This window comes from Dendrobium catenatum, unplaced genomic scaffold, assembly GCF_001605985.2.
Source record: "Dendrobium catenatum unplaced genomic scaffold, ASM160598v2 fragScaff_scaffold_1296, whole genome shotgun sequence".
NCBI classification, from domain to species: domain Eukaryota; kingdom Viridiplantae; phylum Streptophyta; class Magnoliopsida; order Asparagales; family Orchidaceae; genus Dendrobium; species Dendrobium catenatum.
In genome coordinates this window covers 432,512-450,454 of record NW_021319758.1, presented here as the reverse complement: position 1 = coordinate 450,454, position 17,943 = coordinate 432,512, and the positions used below count along the sequence as shown (strand labels likewise).

General features: G+C 36.1%; 1 protein-coding gene across 1 annotated transcript in view; it reads right to left on the bottom strand.

Moving 5' to 3' along the window:
• Positions 1-17,943, bottom strand: part of LOC110109354 (serine/threonine-protein phosphatase 4 regulatory subunit 3B) — a 102,119-nt gene that overhangs the window by 6,429 nt on the left and 77,747 nt on the right. Inside the window, exons 17-19 of the mRNA XM_020840388.2 lie at positions 13,129-13,227; positions 2,004-2,221; positions 1,811-1,925 (exon numbers count right to left, since the gene is read on the bottom strand). Of these exons, the coding sequence (XP_020696047.1) occupies positions 1,811-1,925; positions 2,004-2,221; positions 13,129-13,227 (432 nt within the window). The remainder of the gene's footprint in view (positions 1-1,810; positions 1,926-2,003; positions 2,222-13,128; positions 13,228-17,943) is intronic.

The window sequence follows — 17,943 nt, the reverse complement described above, 5'->3', positions numbered from 1 at the left end:
CAAGACTCAAGCATGGGCTGGACCTTGAACTCGGATCTGATGAAATACATAGGACCAGGGCTTTGGATGAATGAACAAATCATAGTCTAAATGCACAGTTCTCTAAGTTAACAACAAGCTACAAGTGGGAGATGAAATCCCGATGCACATGAAAGATGTACGAATTCCTACAACGGTCTCAACACATGCCTGTTGATTGAGATAGCAATACGGGAGACCAATAAAGAAGGATTCGCCCCCACAAACAAGTGCAAATACATCAATACCACCCGAGATTGATGAAAGGGTGGATTCGATGCAGAAACAATGGATCTTCTACAAAATACTTCTAGGAGGTCGTCGTAGAAGACATGTATCCCCTGCAAATAAAGAGGTCAATGAATGAATGAAGGTCATTCATTAAAATCTCAAATAAAAGTGAAATGTCGGTTCACTCACAAGCAACAATACGAACTCCTAAAGGTCACTATAAAAGATTTGCAATACATACAATCTTTCTACGAACACGGATGTATGTATAACATGCCACTTATGGGTAGATGTAGAAAGACTTCAGTAAATGCAGTATCCTGATGTCAATTTCAATATGTAAATAAATACATCTACCTACCTACAAGCACCAGTGGCGAATGTACTGAAAAGATCAAAGACTACCATAAAATATATGAAGAATATGACAAGTGAAAGCTTCTACGATCTAAAGCAGGAGATTAGCTGGTGCACTACAATCTATCTGCAAAAGGCAAGTAGTGCACGACAGTCTACCTGTACGAAGTAGCGAACAACTCAATTCAGAAGTTGCCACGCCACGCCACCGGATCCGCAACATTCGTATTAGCGGACAGAAGGCGTCTACGAATACTTTCAGGTAGCTTCTTGGATACGGACGTGGGTGTAGTTTTTTATTCAACTAGTATTTTCTTTATCTATAGAAGATCCTTATCGTGTCATAGTTTTCTGTCATTAGCATATGGTATCAAACAGAATCGAAAGCATCTTTAAAATAGGTAATAGACAAACAAATAAGCTTATATTGGCAAAATGCATCAAAATGATAGTATCACATACTTCGAAGTATGACATAAGAAAACAAATGCTAAATAATTAGGCATTACCAATTTAGACTTCAAAAGAAGACCCAAATAGAATGGCAAAAGTATGATGACGATCATATATATTTTTTAAATATAGTACAACAACAAAAACATCACGCCTTTATCCCACTACGTGGGATCGGCTACCTGAATTTTTGTCTCCATAGTGTTTTGTTAGGAGTTAAATTTTCCTATAAATCTAATAAAAAAGGTTATTTCTAATGTTTTCTAACCAAATCTTTTTAGGTCTACCTCTACTACCTCTATCTTTCTTAATATAAGTCAAATCTTATACATCTACTTTCCTAAATAGGTCATCTGAAGGCCGCCGTTATTATGTGAATATTTTTTAAACATAGTGTAGAAAAAAAATCGCATAAGAGAACAAACTTATAAAATATAGATAGAATAAAGTGATAGGAAGCAGTTGACAAAACCCATAACATATTATTTCATCGATGGATTAAAAAAAAAAAACAAAACATTCACGAATTGATTACTAAATTTATGACATAAATTTGGGAGCAAATTATACTTCTACCTCAGTTTCCTTCCAAGAAATACACAGCAAGCACATCAAAACCTTAAAAATGTAGTTTAAACTTTAAGGAAACTCAGTAAAGTATGATGCTCTTCCTAGCAAACAAAAATTTTTTAAAATTAACATACGGGATGTGAACATGTTCCTCAAATTAAAGGAGGAAAAAAAAACTCACATTCCTAGAGATAACAGTGCGCATAAAACGAACAGCAGCCACCACCAAAAATTTCTCTCTTCTCCGTGTCAAACACAGCACTTTCTCTAAAGCATTGCTTTTAAGGAAGTTGCACCTACAGAAAAAAAAATTTACAAGATTTTTAACTCATAACAGAAGAGAAAAGAAATCCCGTATTTACATAAAACCTTACCTAATCTTGTATGTATGATTGTGCACGCAAAAGCACAACAGCTCGCAAATGTTCGATAAAATTTCAGCCTTTGAGGCAGAGTTGTATTCACCTCTACCATCAGATACAGTTGATTTTTGAGCTCCATGTGAACTGTTTCTTGAAGGGCAAGATGATGCTATCACATCTATTAATTGGTCCAGATGTTTTTCAAAGAAAATCTCTATAACAGTGTCCTTCTGCAGCACAATTAAAAAATGATGCAATGGAGTAGAAATAATAGAAAAGAAAATACTTTAGTAGCACACTAAACAAATAATACTGCATGCTGACTGAAGAAGTTAATCATAACATGCTCACTGAAGATAAAAAATCAACCCACCGCATGACAAAATATTTAACGTTTAAAACATATTAAAGAGCACAATGCAGTGCATAATTTGCATAAATAAACCTAGAAGGATCATACAAAATGTCAAAAACAAACATAAAAAAATATTGGTTTTTTATTATTACTTTTGGCAGTGGTTTGATAAAAGAATCCAGTCTGAGCCACAAGAAGTTAAGAATTTATGAATACCAGCCAGATTACAATATGCAGAGCAAAATAATTGTTAGTAAGTTCATATGAAATCACTCTTGGATACTCAGTTTATTGAGAAAATTTATTTAAAAAGATATTATTCAGCCTGCTGTAACTAGATTTGCAATTGCATATTTGACATTGCAAAAAATATGGGAGTTAAGGCAGTCCTTAGAAGCTATGTTTGTGTCTGAAGAATGAGATAGGAGTTCATAAGCAAAAAAAAAAAGAAAAACAAGTGAAGAAGATTGTTATGAAGTATGATTATTTCTAACAGTATAAATTATACTTAAAAGATTAAAGGAACTTTATTTAAGGTGTTAAGAATGGTTAATGGTAAGAAGGTTCCAGCTATAAGATTTATTTATGAAATAATGAATAAAGCTAAGAAAGACATAGCCAGAGATTTAAGCAGTCAAGAAGGTGCCAACAAAGAAATATGAAAATTATAGATAAAAGGGGGATCGGCAGTTACACCAACACTTTCATGCAGCTTCATATTTTTTGAATCTTCAATTTCATAGGATAAGAACTTCCGCGTTGATAAAGAGGTAAAAATTGATTTTATATGCATGCATGGATAGGTTTGTTTTCGAAAATGACTACCTCAAAGTAAATGAAAAACTTAAGAATTTTCATTTGAAAAATGAAGTGTTTGAATTTAGAGCACCTAAAGCATGTTACAAAACACGCTCTTCTGATATGTTTGCACATTTATAATTTTAAATTTGAATGTTTATATTCAAGCTTCCTACCCAAATATATATTAATAATATACTATTTATTTTAACGTAGAAAGTTTGTGGACTCAATTTGGAGATGATATTCCCGAATTAAAAGCATTTGCAGTTAAAATTCTTAGTCTAATATGTTCGGCTTCTGCATATGAACATAATTGGAGCACCTTCAATCAAATTCATACAAAGAGAATGAATCGATTGGTTGTAAGATGAATGAACAAACTTGTTTATGTTATGTTTAATACGAAACTGAAGCATAAACATCTCAAAGTATATAAGCAAAGAAATGGTTATGATGAATTAAACTTTTACGAGAGCTAAAACTCTTCCAATTTAATAGTATTGCAAAGGCCAGCTCCAAGGACATGGGATACAAGGCAAATCAAGATATAAAGGAAACCAGGCTACAAATCAAAAGGATAAGAAGGCCAAAGGAATGGAACATAATCTTCAATGACAAAATAAGAATCAAAGGGTCTTTCTCCCTAATGAGGACATCAGAGATCTACGGCTATGATCGTGTCTATTTATTTTGATCTATTTTATGTATTTGATTTGTTATTGTTCTTTTTCCCTTTCTACCCTCACTTGAGGGTTTGTCTTATGTATGCCCTATGTGCAATAGTGTCTTTGTTATTTCCCTTCATATATTTGGCTATTTAAAGCCTCCCTCTTCTTCTTGGAGGGGTAATGAATAAATTAGAAAAAAAAAATTCTTGTACATGTGTTCTTTGAGTTGTGAGAGTTCTAAGAGAGAACTTTGGAGAGATCCCTAGGGAGGGAAAACGGATCACCCACCAACCTTGAAGATGGTCGGATTCGTTGTTTGTTTTATCGTCCTTTTCTTTCAATCTTTTTCCCTGCTAGCCGTCGGATTCCCTAGGCACCCCACCATGCCGCCGACCAACGTTTCCCACCACCAAGCCATTCAACCCAAACCCCTTGCCCTCTTGCCGCCGGCCCCACCACCCTCTTCACCGTCACCTTCCTTCCTCTTCCCCACCACGGGCCCAAGTCTCCCCTCCATCCTTCCTTGCTTTCCAAGTTTCCCTATCTGCCTAATTTAGGTCATCTTAAATTTGGAAGGATTTCAAATTTCAAATTCAAATCTATTTGAATTTGAATAGCTTCCTAAAATATGATTGATCTAATTTGGGAAACTTTCCAATCTTTTCAAATCTGAATTAATTAGAGATTCTCCTTTAATCCTCTTTCCTAACTTAATTTCCCTAAGTCTAGAAACTATTTAAATTCAAATGCCCTCATATTTGAATTTAAAACTCTTTCCCAAAATCAGAGATATATATTTGGAAATGATTCACCAATCATCTCAATTAGAATCTTAATTGGGATTAGGATTAAAACTCCTTTCCTAATTTTACTTTCTAAAACTAGATGCTAATTATTCCCTCAAGTAATTCTCCAATCAATCCCATTAAGGGCTGCCGCCCCTTCCCCTTTCCAATTGAGATCCTAAAATTACTCAGCTCACCGTCTAGGAAGGAAATTAATCCTAGGTTGCTCCTGCTGTTGTTTATCGAAGTTCTCCCATGATGTTCAACTAACTTCCTATCATCCAGGGAAGAAAAAAAAAACTCTGAAATCAACACCACTCAAAGTACTGTCCAGATTTCTGGACAAAACTTGTGTGATGTCCAAGAATTCCAGCCAACTCCATGGCTGTCCAGATTTGCACGTAACAAGGAACTGCTGTCTAGATTGCAAGGAACCAGAAAACTGCTGTCCAGAACCTCTCCGGGCTTCAATCTGCTGTCCTCTCTTTGTCGGCAACCACAACGATCACACCTGAGCTTCGTGTCATCCTCCGTTGGTTGCTGTCCAGATTTTCTGTACATCGCCAGACTGCTATCCAGGGAATTTCAGCTAGCTAAACTGCTGTCCTGCTCTCCGGAAATCCACCAGTTACTGCCCGGAACTGTCCGGAACCACTTTCCCAGGTTGGATACTCGCTGTACAAAGGTTCGAGCGTGGATTTGTTGCTTATGAGCCGTCAAAGACGCCACCAACTGCTGTCCAAGCTTGCGAGAAGGTTGAATCTTAGCAAAGGGTAAACTCTTTCCTTCTCTCTTGCCTCCTCCGTTGATCCTTACTTGTGGTTTTATTTGATTCAAGCAAAATCTTGCCAAGCTCCACTAAAAAGCTTAGTGTTTGGTAGGAAGTGTGTGAGAGATCTATCATAGCACTACTCTTATTGTTAGATTAGGAATTTTTTTGTTGAAACCCATCTCGTATGCAATGTCAAGAGTAATTGATTATTATGTGGGTTTTTACTTTTTGCAAGTAACTTGGCCTAAGCTTGTGTTTACCGCTCATTGTGTTTTATTTCATTGTTAAATTCATCATCAAGCTTTAATTAACTTGCTCTTAATTATCAAGCATGCAAAAGTCATTTATCTAAATCAAATTGTCATACATGTCCTGCATCACTCCCTCCCTTTTAATCTATTTATAGCTGATGAGTGATCCATGAGACAGACAAACTCTAAGCATTTTAAAATACATGAACCCTAAAGCTCTTCTAGTGATCCTATTAGTTGGGCAGGCTAGTGTAAAACCTGAAAAATATCGAATCATAAGCATCGTACGTATTTCAATGCACCGTGACGAAATTGATCAAATTTTCAAAGTTGTCGGATTTCGATATAATTAATTTTATAAAATCGTGCATTAAATTTCGATCAAATCAATATAAAGAATTTATGATAAATATCACACGGATGTGGAATTAAAATTCGGTGAAGTTTATTTAAGGGAAATGCTAAATAGCCCTCCTAGCCTTCATATAACAAATGCATGTAAGAGGGTACATGTGTCATTTGGGCTCCCCAACCACCCAAATCTCCTAAAAGGGATCGATAGCCTTCGGTCCCTTTCATTCGTGTGGCTTGCTTTGTTCAGCCAAACACAAGTTGGAAAGGGGGCGGCGGCAAGGTTTCTTGGGGGCGGCGATTTCAGGCGGCCAACTTTGGGGGAAATTGTGGAGGGATATTAAAGGAAGACTAAGGTATATTTTTTAAACAAGAAATTCCTCCATTTTACATAGATTTCTTGAAGTGAAAGATTCTAAGGTTTTCCAAATTTTAGAATTTTTCAATGATCTCTAAACTCCTCGTCTCCTTCTCCATTGACCGCCGGCCAAGCACCCCTCTTCCCCTCCTCTAACTGTCGTCCACTTCTCCCACTCCTACCAATCGCCGGCCGCCAACCTCTCCACCTCAATCCCAAGTTTCGGCCTCTCAGTCGTCGGCCTCCCTAGCCCAAACCTTAACTGCCAGCAACCCCCCTCCAAACCCTTGTTTCAAATTCAATTGACCTCATAAACACCTTCCTAAAATATCTTATTATTAATTTGGAAAGTCAATGAATTTGAATTCAAATGATATTTGAAATTCAAAAACTTTCCTAATTAATAAACATCTTTTAGGAAACCCCTCAAATCTCTCCCAATCTGAAATTAATTAGAATTAATCCCAATTTCCATGCTCATTGAGCCTAAACACATTCATTTAAGATTCCCATTAAATAAGGCAATCAATGCACCCCAATCTTCCCCCGCCCCTTCATTCTACATTAGACATTAACTGCTTATGTCTTTGATAGAGAGGCAGAGAGATGATGGCAAAGCTAGATTCAGGAGACTTTTGGAGGGAGGCCTAGTGGTCGGATACTTTGGGGAGAATTTGTAAAAGTGTTTAGAGACTGATTTGTATCAATATCAACTAGGAGGCAAATACAAGACATATTCATCAGACTAGTTTAGGGTGATCGCTCCATTATGTAATATGAGACAAAATTTAGTATGTTATCCAGAAATGCCCCATAGTTGATACCTGAAGCTGAGGAAAAATGTCACCGTTTTATGTATGGACTGAAGGATATTATAAGGAAGACTCTAATTTCTCTAGGATATTATATTGATCAATATTAAAGAGCTCTTTCTACTTCGCAAATGAGTAATCTATGAGAAAGAAATCAGTTCTAAACCTTTTTAAATGAATGACATCTAGCCAAGAGTGTTCAGCTAAGACCTAATAAGAGTAAATATATTTCACTAATATTTCATCATATTGTTTAGCTAAGACCTCAAAAGAGTAAATATATTTCAGCTAAAACCTCCGAAGAGTAAAACAGAAGGTGGTGTGCATTTAAGGAACTGAGACTTCAAATGAGTGATGAAACGGTGTAACCCGAATTTAAGGGGAGCAAAACTTCAATAATTTGTATAGTTGCAAGAGTTGCGAGTAAAGCTTACATATAATACATAGCTAGAAAAAGCTTTTCATAAATCTAATATGGAGAAAGCCATCACCAACTCCTCTTTGATTTCACCACTAATGGCGTGGGTATGGCGGCCCAATCGTGATTTAGGAAATAAGTAAAAAGAAGGTCATTATCTTCAAACATTACACTATATTCATTGATGTAGGCGCGGGGGGGGGGGGGGGGGGGGGGGGGGTCGAATCAAGGGGGGTCCTTTTGTTCTTTGGGCTGCTTGCTATCTCTTGGTTTGGGCCTTGGCTGCTCTCGGTTTGGGCTTTGGTTGTTCTGGTTTTGAGCTAAAAATTGGGATCTTTTTGGTTCTAGCTCATAAATGTTTGAGCTGATGTTTTAGCTCATTAATTGGAGGAATTATTGTACTTGAAAGCTCATTATGTAGAGTTAAATCTTGTTTCTTTCCCTTCTTGTGCTCCTTGGTTTCTTCCTTGTGAATAATGGTTGTGGGCTGGTTGCCTTTTCGGTTTTCTCTCTGGCTGCTTTCCCGTGACTTCCTCTGTCTCTTTTCCTGTGTTGGCTCTTCGGGTCCCTCCCTGGCTGTGTTCACGTGGTTCCATGGCTGTGTCCCGTGGCTTCTCCAACCTGTTTTCTGTGCTGATTTTTGGGAGCCGTTTTGTAAGCATCAAAGTTTGTAAGTCCTCTTATACTATAAAGTGAAGTTGTTTTTTGGTTTATTTGTTGTATTTTGTCTAGTTTTTCAGAATTTGTGTCATTTCTATTTCCTAGTAAGGTTTAGTATTTTGCTTGCAAAAAATTAGGGGTTTTCCTAATTTTTTGCTTGCATCATTCATTTTACTTTGAACCGCACAAAAAAAATTCGCCTAAATTACTTTACACTCATCCAAACAGCTCTAAAATATTCCTTTTACATAGCATTTCTTTTTTAGTCAACCAAACAACCCCTTAATTAATTTTTCTTTTCCTTTTTTTTTTTTGTTCTTGGTCTTTAATTTTGTTTTTAACAATTTTTTTGTTAGTGTATGATCAATTTATATCTTTAATTTAATGAGTTTTTATTATTATTATTTTAGGATCAATACTTATGCCTCAATTTATCGTGAGGCTCATGTCTCGTCTTGATAAGGCAAAACACTTTAATTCCAAATTTCACCATTTCAAGCCTTGATCATAGCATAAGTTTCAAAACTTTCCCACTACTATAGTATAAAAGTTGAGCCATTGAGAACAGAGAGACTATTTTCATATTCCTTTAATGCAAACCTCTTTCAAGTTATTTGATACCTTCTCTAATAGTTGTTGGCCCATTAATAAAAATGTTTTCCATGAAATCTAAATAGTCAAATATGTCCTACTAAAACAACCTATATCAAATGTATAACTATGCATGTTGAGGTTAAAATGATATTCAAAATGATGCAACATTTAGTACTAACTAGCTGAGCTTAAGGGAAACAAGCCTTGTCAAGCTTGCCCCAAAGATATTTCACTCGAGCTTGCAAGACTCAAATACATTCTTATTAAGTTGAATTCACTAACTACCAAGTAAACAGAAGCCATGTGTTCATAAAAAAAAGAGTCATATTAATAAAAACTGCAAGCATTAATGAATTCCAGTGCCTCGGACAACATATGCTAGCCTCCATCAACCTTAATCTATTTTCGCCTATTAATCTCAAACATCATTTGCAGATGCTAAAAAAACTCCCTAATTAGAACATTCAATGGTTGCATGCCTACGCAAAAAAGACCAGTAGATGCCATGAGCATTGTACACTCCAGAAATCTTTCTACAGTAAGGACGAGTAAAGCTCAACAATGCTTCTGCAAAAAAATGATGGCAGCTGGAGTGAAGAGTAGGAAAAGATAGCAAATAAGAAATGCCATTGAAAATTGAGGATATGGATAGAAAAATGAAAAACGAGAGCCCATGTGGGTTCATTACTTTATATAAAGAGACATCAAAGCTAGCGACCCACAGACATGAGACAAATAATTAGAACATGATCTTTGCAGTGATGAGATCTGTAGTTAAGGCTTCTCTCTTCCTTTTTTTTCCTTGTTTTTTTTCATTGCATGTATATGTTCCTCAGACTTATTGCTTTTAACCATTTCTTCTCTTATTTAGGCCAAAGAGATCTTGGGAGATGTCTAAGTATGGGAATTATAATAAAACATTGATGGTGGTGCACTGGTGCTAGCAAAGATGGAACCCAACTGGTTTTGTCCTTCTTTTAGCTTCCAGATTTAGGCCCAAACATATCTTGCTATAGGTCAAATTAAAGAAATATAGTGAAAAGGTGGAACGGTGAAACCCAACTGGGCTTTATGTGTACTTTTAATAAAACGCAAGTCCTAAAATATTAAAATTCATTATTGCATGTGACATTTGTTAGGATTAGCTCCACTAACTTTCATTAACATCATAAAAGTATTCGAACAAACAATCATTCTTATTACAATTTCATTACTTGGGTAAAATAAAGTGAGCACTACTTATAGATAAGGACTTAACAAGAATTAATGAAACTGACTATTCAGCCCTAAGTAATTGAGATAAGAGTATTAATCATGATAATATCATTTATATAAATGCATCCTAGAATACATAAAAATAAGCATACATTTAATAATCTGTGGACATTGATTTCTTGGTTATTATCAAACTAAACACTACTGACAGAGGGTTTAATTTACTAAACACTATTGTTGAGATCCATATGAATAAGAAATAGTACCACATTAGAAGTGAAATAAGAATTAGCTTCTAATATACTAATAATGGCCTTAACATCGCTTGAGCTTTAAAGTTGATAAGTGCCCATGTACTTGTATGGTGAGCTCAACTTCAGGTAACAGCCTTTTAAACTCTAAGTAAAGAACAAATCCATGACTTAATGAAAATTATTTTATAGCAAATTTGATGTGGACATCAGCAAGTGATTCCATAATGTTTATCGCCGGAAGCGTCGTAGATCGACGACTACGTTTAGGAGTCTTTATTTTTTATATATGTTATGTATTAGTTATTTTATTTGAGTTTTACCGTTTGTACCCATCTTTATTATGTATTGTGAGTTGTAGCCCTAAGGCATTCCTGTCTTTTCTTTCTAGTTGTTTGAAAGGCCTATATATAAGGTATTAACCTTTGTATGAGGATTATTGATGAATGAAATAAATTTATGTTTTCTCTCTAGAGCTTTTAAGTTCTTGAGTGGTGAAGTCCCAAGGTGTGGGCAAAGCAATACTCACCAGTCGCCAGAAGTGTCTGGGGCTCGTGGTCCGACTCCTCTTGCTTCATCACCGGCCTCCCCAATTCCCCTCACCCGACAGCCACCCTTCCCCACAACCGCCGAACAACCATTCCCTCACCGGCCACTCCCCACCTCCCATTAGACCGCCGGTCTCCCCTTCCTTTTTCCCCACCGGCCAAACTCCTCCTTTCCCAAACTCACCGCCGGCCACACCCCTTCCTCCTCTCTTAATGTTGATTTTAATCACCATTAAGACCTATCAAATTTAGTCCACATAATTTATGAAAGATTTCATCCGATTTGAAATTCAAATTTGAATTTCAAATACTTTCCTAAATTAGCCAAGTTAAATTAGGAAAGTATCCAATTTGAATCTAATTTAATATTAAATTATATTTGAATTTATTATCCTTTTCCTAAACTGGATTAATGAATTAGGAAGTAATGAATTTCCCTCCCAATCCCTCCATCTCCCAAGCATGCCACCGCCCCCTACCCCTCTTTAATTCTCCCTCCCTCTCTCTCTCCACTTTAACCCTACCAAGCTTTGAATTTGAAATTCAAATTCAAACTCCTATTTCCCTCCCATCAATTAAGTCCTACGTCTGAAATAAATTTCAGATTTATTCTTCTTTTCCCTCATCCAAACCCTAGCTTGGCCAAGAAACCCCTCTCCCCTTTGGCCGACCCCCCCCCCTTTCTTCCTCTCTCATCTCTTGAGTTGTTTCTTCTCATGATTTACATCTCTAAAAGGGAAAAGAGACTACGAACACCTCCTCGGGTGAACTTTCGTTGGATTATAACCATAGGTGTCTTCACAATCTTGGTGGCGTCGTTTGGTTTGCTAAGACTCTCTTTCTGCTAGCCCTACTTAAGGGCAAATTATTGCATCCGGTCACCGGACGCGCAGAATAGGTTCGGACATCCAATAAAAACATGCCACGTCACCTGCGCTTTAACTGCGCTTTAGGTGCGCTTTACCTGCGCTTTAGTTGCGCTTTAGTTGCGCTTTAGCTGCGCTTTTGACGCGCTTAATTTAAAATAATATTTTATTAATATCCGGACCTATCTCCACGTCCGGTGACCGGATGCAATAATTTGCCCTACTTAAGAGATTGAGTGAGGGAAACTCAAAGGTGACTTTTCTAATTGTTAAGTGTGGGATTTCTTGTTTACAGTATTTAGGCTTATATTTATGGATGAAATTGTTTTCAAGTTAATGCTTTTCTATGTTGTAACTAATTGCCTTACCTTATCGATAATCTTAAATTCTAAGCACTCAATCTGGTGAAGCATTAGTTTAAAGTACTAAGAGATTAAAAGGGGTCCAACCAGTGCCCAGGTAACACAATGTTTAAGAAAAGTAGCTGTAAGCAAACTTACTATGCATTAAAAAAAAGGTTATTCTATGATTTAGATGCGTGACATGCAAGTCACAATAAAGGTAATATAAACATTGTGTAATTCAAAACGGAAGAGCTAATTTATGAATCCAAGCACAAAAATATAAAATAAGACAGCCAATTAAATGAAAATATGAAGGATTTATCTTTGTAACTCCAAAAGTTAACAAACTCAAACATGGCTACTGCTCTAACCTTGCAAGACTGCTAAAAAAAATGGGACATAAATTACAATAGAGAAAAAAAAATATCTAAAAAACTTTAATGGCAATAAGGTGGATAAAAGAATCATGCTATCAGACAAAGAATGGGCAGGAATTAATGATTTTGTTATTTCAATTGTGTCATGGTGGTCAATTGTCTAAATCACATAAATTATCCCTGATATACATGGGTGAATTGAGTGCAACAATCCCAGCAAAAATCCCACACCGATCGGATGCCCATGCATTAGGTCTTACCATCTTATAAACAATAAAAATTATTTGAGAAATCAATAATCCCTCCGAAATTTGTAAAACCGACTTTCATTCTTAAATGAAGTATGTTGAGTTGAAAAATAAATGGTTCATGGAATTATGTATATGGAATCTAATAAGTAGTGACATTAGGAAATATTTTCAAGTATCAGGAGCATCATAAAGAATATAAAAGTAAATTGCCCAAGCAGTTAATGGAAGTGACAATTTCAAACACTGCAGGAAAATAGCAAAACTTCAAGAAGACATAATATTACAGAACAGAAGTTAATGAGGTTGCAACTCTATTTTGAATAATTTTTGTGCACTTCTAGCTATGTTTTTTTCTTATCAATCCCTTCAATTTCATATATAATAAAAGACATTGTAAACAATAAATTCATTTGGCATTCAGAAAATTAAATTGACTTTAAAGTCCATAAATTGAAAATACCTGTGGTCCTGACATTGAGTACGAATCCACCAAAATGCGTATGATTTCAAGAAACTGGCAATGCATCCCCTCTCCAAAGTCAGTCATCATACCTTTGACCTGAAAACAAACCATCAAGAATGTAGAATCACTTCATCTCTAATCCAATACATGTATTAATCAAGTCATTATAACAATTGCCTCAATTCATGAGAAGAAAACAGTTTAACCATTAGCCCAACACATTCCAAAACTACAGTATTATATAGCCACACTAAGTTAATTATAACCAGCCAAATTTGCTATAACTATTTTGCTAAAAGTGAGGCAGCCGATCAAGCATGTGATCTACGTTGATTTTATCATTAATAAAGGAAGATGACTGAAGAGTAAGAAAAGACTTTATATATTGCAAAATATGTTAAGTATATACAAAAAATGTATCCCTTGCACTAAAGCTTAAATTAGCAAAATTACATACGGTGACATGGTGTATGCATGCAAGATGTAAAGAATTGATTGGATAAAACCATTTAGATGCTGTTCAAGCTCCAATTACAGCACGCAATATTGAAAATGAACCAAAGCTTGCGTCGCTAGAGCTAAGAAAAATCATTTGTTGTCTTGTCCTCTCTCTCTCTCTCTCTCTACAGAATGTGCTCATCTTGGCCAAGCAAAGCTTCCAGTCCAAAACAGAGATAACAACACGAAGCCATTCATAGGCACACCATGTGTTATTAATAGCCATACATTCTGCATATCCAAATATGTTAAATTAAATTGGGGAGGAATACTTTGGTTTGTTGGACCCCTTTCCACAATTAGCTCTGCTGCTGACCCGATCAAGCATCTTATGCTTTGTTCGGGGTAGCTGTAAAGAGAGCTAAGTTCTGCTGACACTAGCTATTGAAGCTCTCTGATTTAATGTCTCCCTTACTGAATTCCTTCTAGTATTTGAATTCTGATGTCACAGCTAAGACATTTTCGCTCAAGATATTCTTCATGTGCTATCCAATAGCATTATTCTCCATCATAATGCTCACAAGGATGCTTCTATTCCTAAAATTGATTTCATTCCTTCTGATTCAAATGGAGAGGCAGAAAGCACGCTTCAAAAAATGGTTTTTGACAGGTTTTATGAGTACAATAGTCTTTTCTGGATGGGATGTTTGATTGTCCAATAGATTTCTTACCTTTTTAATCTGTTGTTTAGTTACTTTGGTAGAAAAAAAAAAGAAAGATATTTTCACTAAGACATACTTCATGCGCTTTCCCCAACATTTTAAAAGGCGAAATCGGAAATCGAGGCGTTTTGGCTAAGCGAGGCGAGGCGTAAGCCTTGAGGCGGATCGAGGCGTAAGCCTAAAAAATGATAAAAATAAAGTAATTAACAGTGCCGAGCATGTACCGCTCGGTACCGAGCATGTACCGCTCGGTACTGAGTGGTATTGGCTCGGAACTGAGCGGTACTGGCTCGGAACTGAGCGGTACTGGCTCGGTACCGAGCATGTACTGAGCAATATCGAGCATGTACCTAATGGTACTGGCTTGGTACCGAGTGTGTACCTATTGGTACCGAGCATGTACTGCTCAGTACCAAGCATATACTTGCTCAGTACCGAGCGGTACTGGCTCGGTACCGAGCATGTACTGAGCGGTACAAGCTACTCAATAATTATTATTAATACTAATAATTATATATTTAATAATATATATTTTAATTTATATTAACAAGGCAAATTATATTAATATTTAATTAATAATTATATTACTAATTAGTCAATTAATTTATGCACTAATTATACTATTAAGTATTTAATTAATTTGCTTAATTATAAATATTTAAATTATATTAACTAAGTTAATCAATAATAACTAGCTGCGTCTAGGGTTTGCCTTTCATCTTCTCTTTTTGTCCTTGTTGTTCGGCTTCGTTGCTTCATAGGTGTAGAGATTACACGCGTCGCTTCTTTGGCTCCTTTGTGGCTGTTCGACTGCGCTCCTTCGACGACTTTCCCTTCCCGTCGGATCATAAGTTACGACATTTTGATAAGAAGAAACAACGGGAGCTCGTTGGCTCGCTGGCTTTGAAGGTAACTTTCTCCCTTTCGAGGCGCTGCCTCGATGCGCCTCGGCGCCTCACGTATTGAGGCATACGCCTCCGTGGAAAAAGGCGTAAGCCTCGCCCGGACGTTCGAGGCTTAAGCCTCAGTTCGCCCGACCTCCGCCTCGATTCGAGGCGCGCCTCGAGGCGTCCGCCTCGAACGCCTTTTTAATCGATGGCTTCCCCAATAGCATTATTATCCACCAAAATGCACACACTGGGCTGCTTATATCCCTAAAAGTGTTTTGATTCAATCTGTTTAAAATGGAGAGAGAAATGCAGAAAGCATGCTTTAAAAAATGTTTTTCATATGTTTTGCAAGAACACAAGTCTTTGTTCTGGCTGTGATGTCTGATTTCCAGTAGATTTCTTGACCTTTCATTATGTTGTTTACTTCTTTCTCTAGAATCCAAAGGCATTCATTTTCTCAAAGATATATTGTAAATATGCTGATTTTTATTTCTAGGTTCATATATGTTACTTCTGAACTAAACTCCATCCTAGCTCCAGTTCTGAACTCCAGTTGACTTTACTATTGCTTACAGTTTAAGTGTCTCCATTGTTTGGTAAAATGAATAGCCCCAATTTTTTTCTGATTTTTTTAATGACTAGGTCCAAGAAGTTTTCATAATACATACATAAATATATAGATATAGACATAGACAACCCTTAGCACATTGTTATATCCCTCTTAGACATTGGTTGTGTCCAGTAACAACATTTTTTTGAACTCTAGCACAAATAGAATTTTACCCATCAGTATAAATTAGTACCAGTGCTAATTCAACAACTACCAGGGAAATTCCTTTATAATCATAATCAGAGATAAGGCATTTACTTATTATCATAAGAGTGCTTAGTTTACTATAATTTTGCTATCGCATACCTTTTTTTAATAAGGATATACCACCCAACATTTCAATTTAAAAAATAAAATAGTGACATGCACATTGACATAATACTAAGAATAGTCCTTTTTCATAATTAATTAATTATTAGAGGACATAGTTTCTTTTCATTCCTTCATAAAGGGTTATTTAGTAAATAAGAGGGCCTAGATGTAATCTGAAGCGATTAGCCTATAAATACCGTTTTAGAAAGCGGAGGCAAATTTGGGTTGAGTTTTATTTTAGGTCATGAAATTAGAGGGAGGATTTCCTGTGTTGAGGTGGATTTTTTAAGTTTGGAGAGGTACAAAGGGGAGGAGATCATAAGGGAGTCCAGAGTTTCACCACAATTGATCACCACAACTTATACCCTTTATCCTCATCTATCTTGATCATGTTCAAGTGGGTATCCATCGGATTCTTTAGCAGATAGCCCACAACAGGAACAGGAAAACTCATTACAAAAGATCAAAAATCATAGTGGGGTTCAAGATATTGCCAAAATTGATTTGCCTAAATCAGCTAGCCTTCCTAGTGGCCGTTGGCCTCCTCTCCAGCGGATTTCCCAGCAGTTGAAAGTAGCTCGGGTAGCAGCCTGAGGGTGGAAGCTTCTTAGGTAACTTTAGCCCAGTGCTGTGGGAGCTGTCCGGTAATCTAAAATCAAAAGAGAGACAAATGCAGTTGCCAGTGGTTTCAGGCATCCAGTTTCTACTATGAGTGGGTTCTTGCTATTTTCCAGCATCCAAAGAACAATTCCAGCCATCTATCCCACTATCCCCACATCTTGGGAAATTTTTGTGAGTAGGGCTGCAAACGAACCGAGCTGAGCCAAGTATGTGAGTGTTCATGTTTGTGTTCATTTAATATCATGTTGTTCAAGTTTGGTTCATGTTTGTTCGAGCTTTATTGTATGTGTTCATGTTTGGCTCATTTAAATTAATGAGTGTTCATGTTTGGTTCATGTTCGTTTGTTTAGTGTTTATCGAGCTTTAAACAAACAAACATGAACGAGCTATAAACGAGCTCTACTTTTAGATGTTCATTAACTTAACAAACGAGCTTTATCGAGCTTCCTAACAAACGATTACATCGAGCATGTTCGCGAACATATTTAACGAATTTTTTTTAACTATCAAACAAACACGTTCATGAACATATCTATGAACAAACACATTTATAATAAAAATAATTCCGCCTTCATTAGCCCGCGTGTTTGGGAAGAAAAATTAGGGCTCAGGTCTTGGGAAGATAAGATAATAAGGCAACAAGCCAACAACAACGAAATAAGCCAGCCTTTTTTTTTTGGAAATTGCTAATTGCTATCATTCACTTAAATTTAATAAAAATACTTAATTAATATATAATATAATATTATTTACTTTAAATTTTATTATTTAACAATAATTATATCATTATATTATAATAAATATAAAATATTTATATTAATTATATTTATTAATTATATAATCAAATATTAATAATTTTTATTGAGCTTATTCATGAGTTCAAAATCGAACACGAATCGAGCTTTTATTGAGCTTCTTATCGAGCTTAATGTCGATCTTGTTCACGAACTTCAAATGATGTTGTTCGCAAACATAAATGAACCGAACACATTAGTGTTCAAGCTTGTTTATTTAAGGATCGAGTATTTAAAATGTTGTTCAAGTTTGTTTGTTTAGTTAGTTAAACGATCACAAACGAGCTTTAATCGAACCGAGCATCGAGTAGCATGTCGAACGCTTGGTTCGCTTGCAGCCCTATTTGTGAGGTAGACATGGTGAACAATATTCTTAAGGCTAGGAATTCCTTTCAGCCAGGTTCTCTGACTATCCTATACGAAGA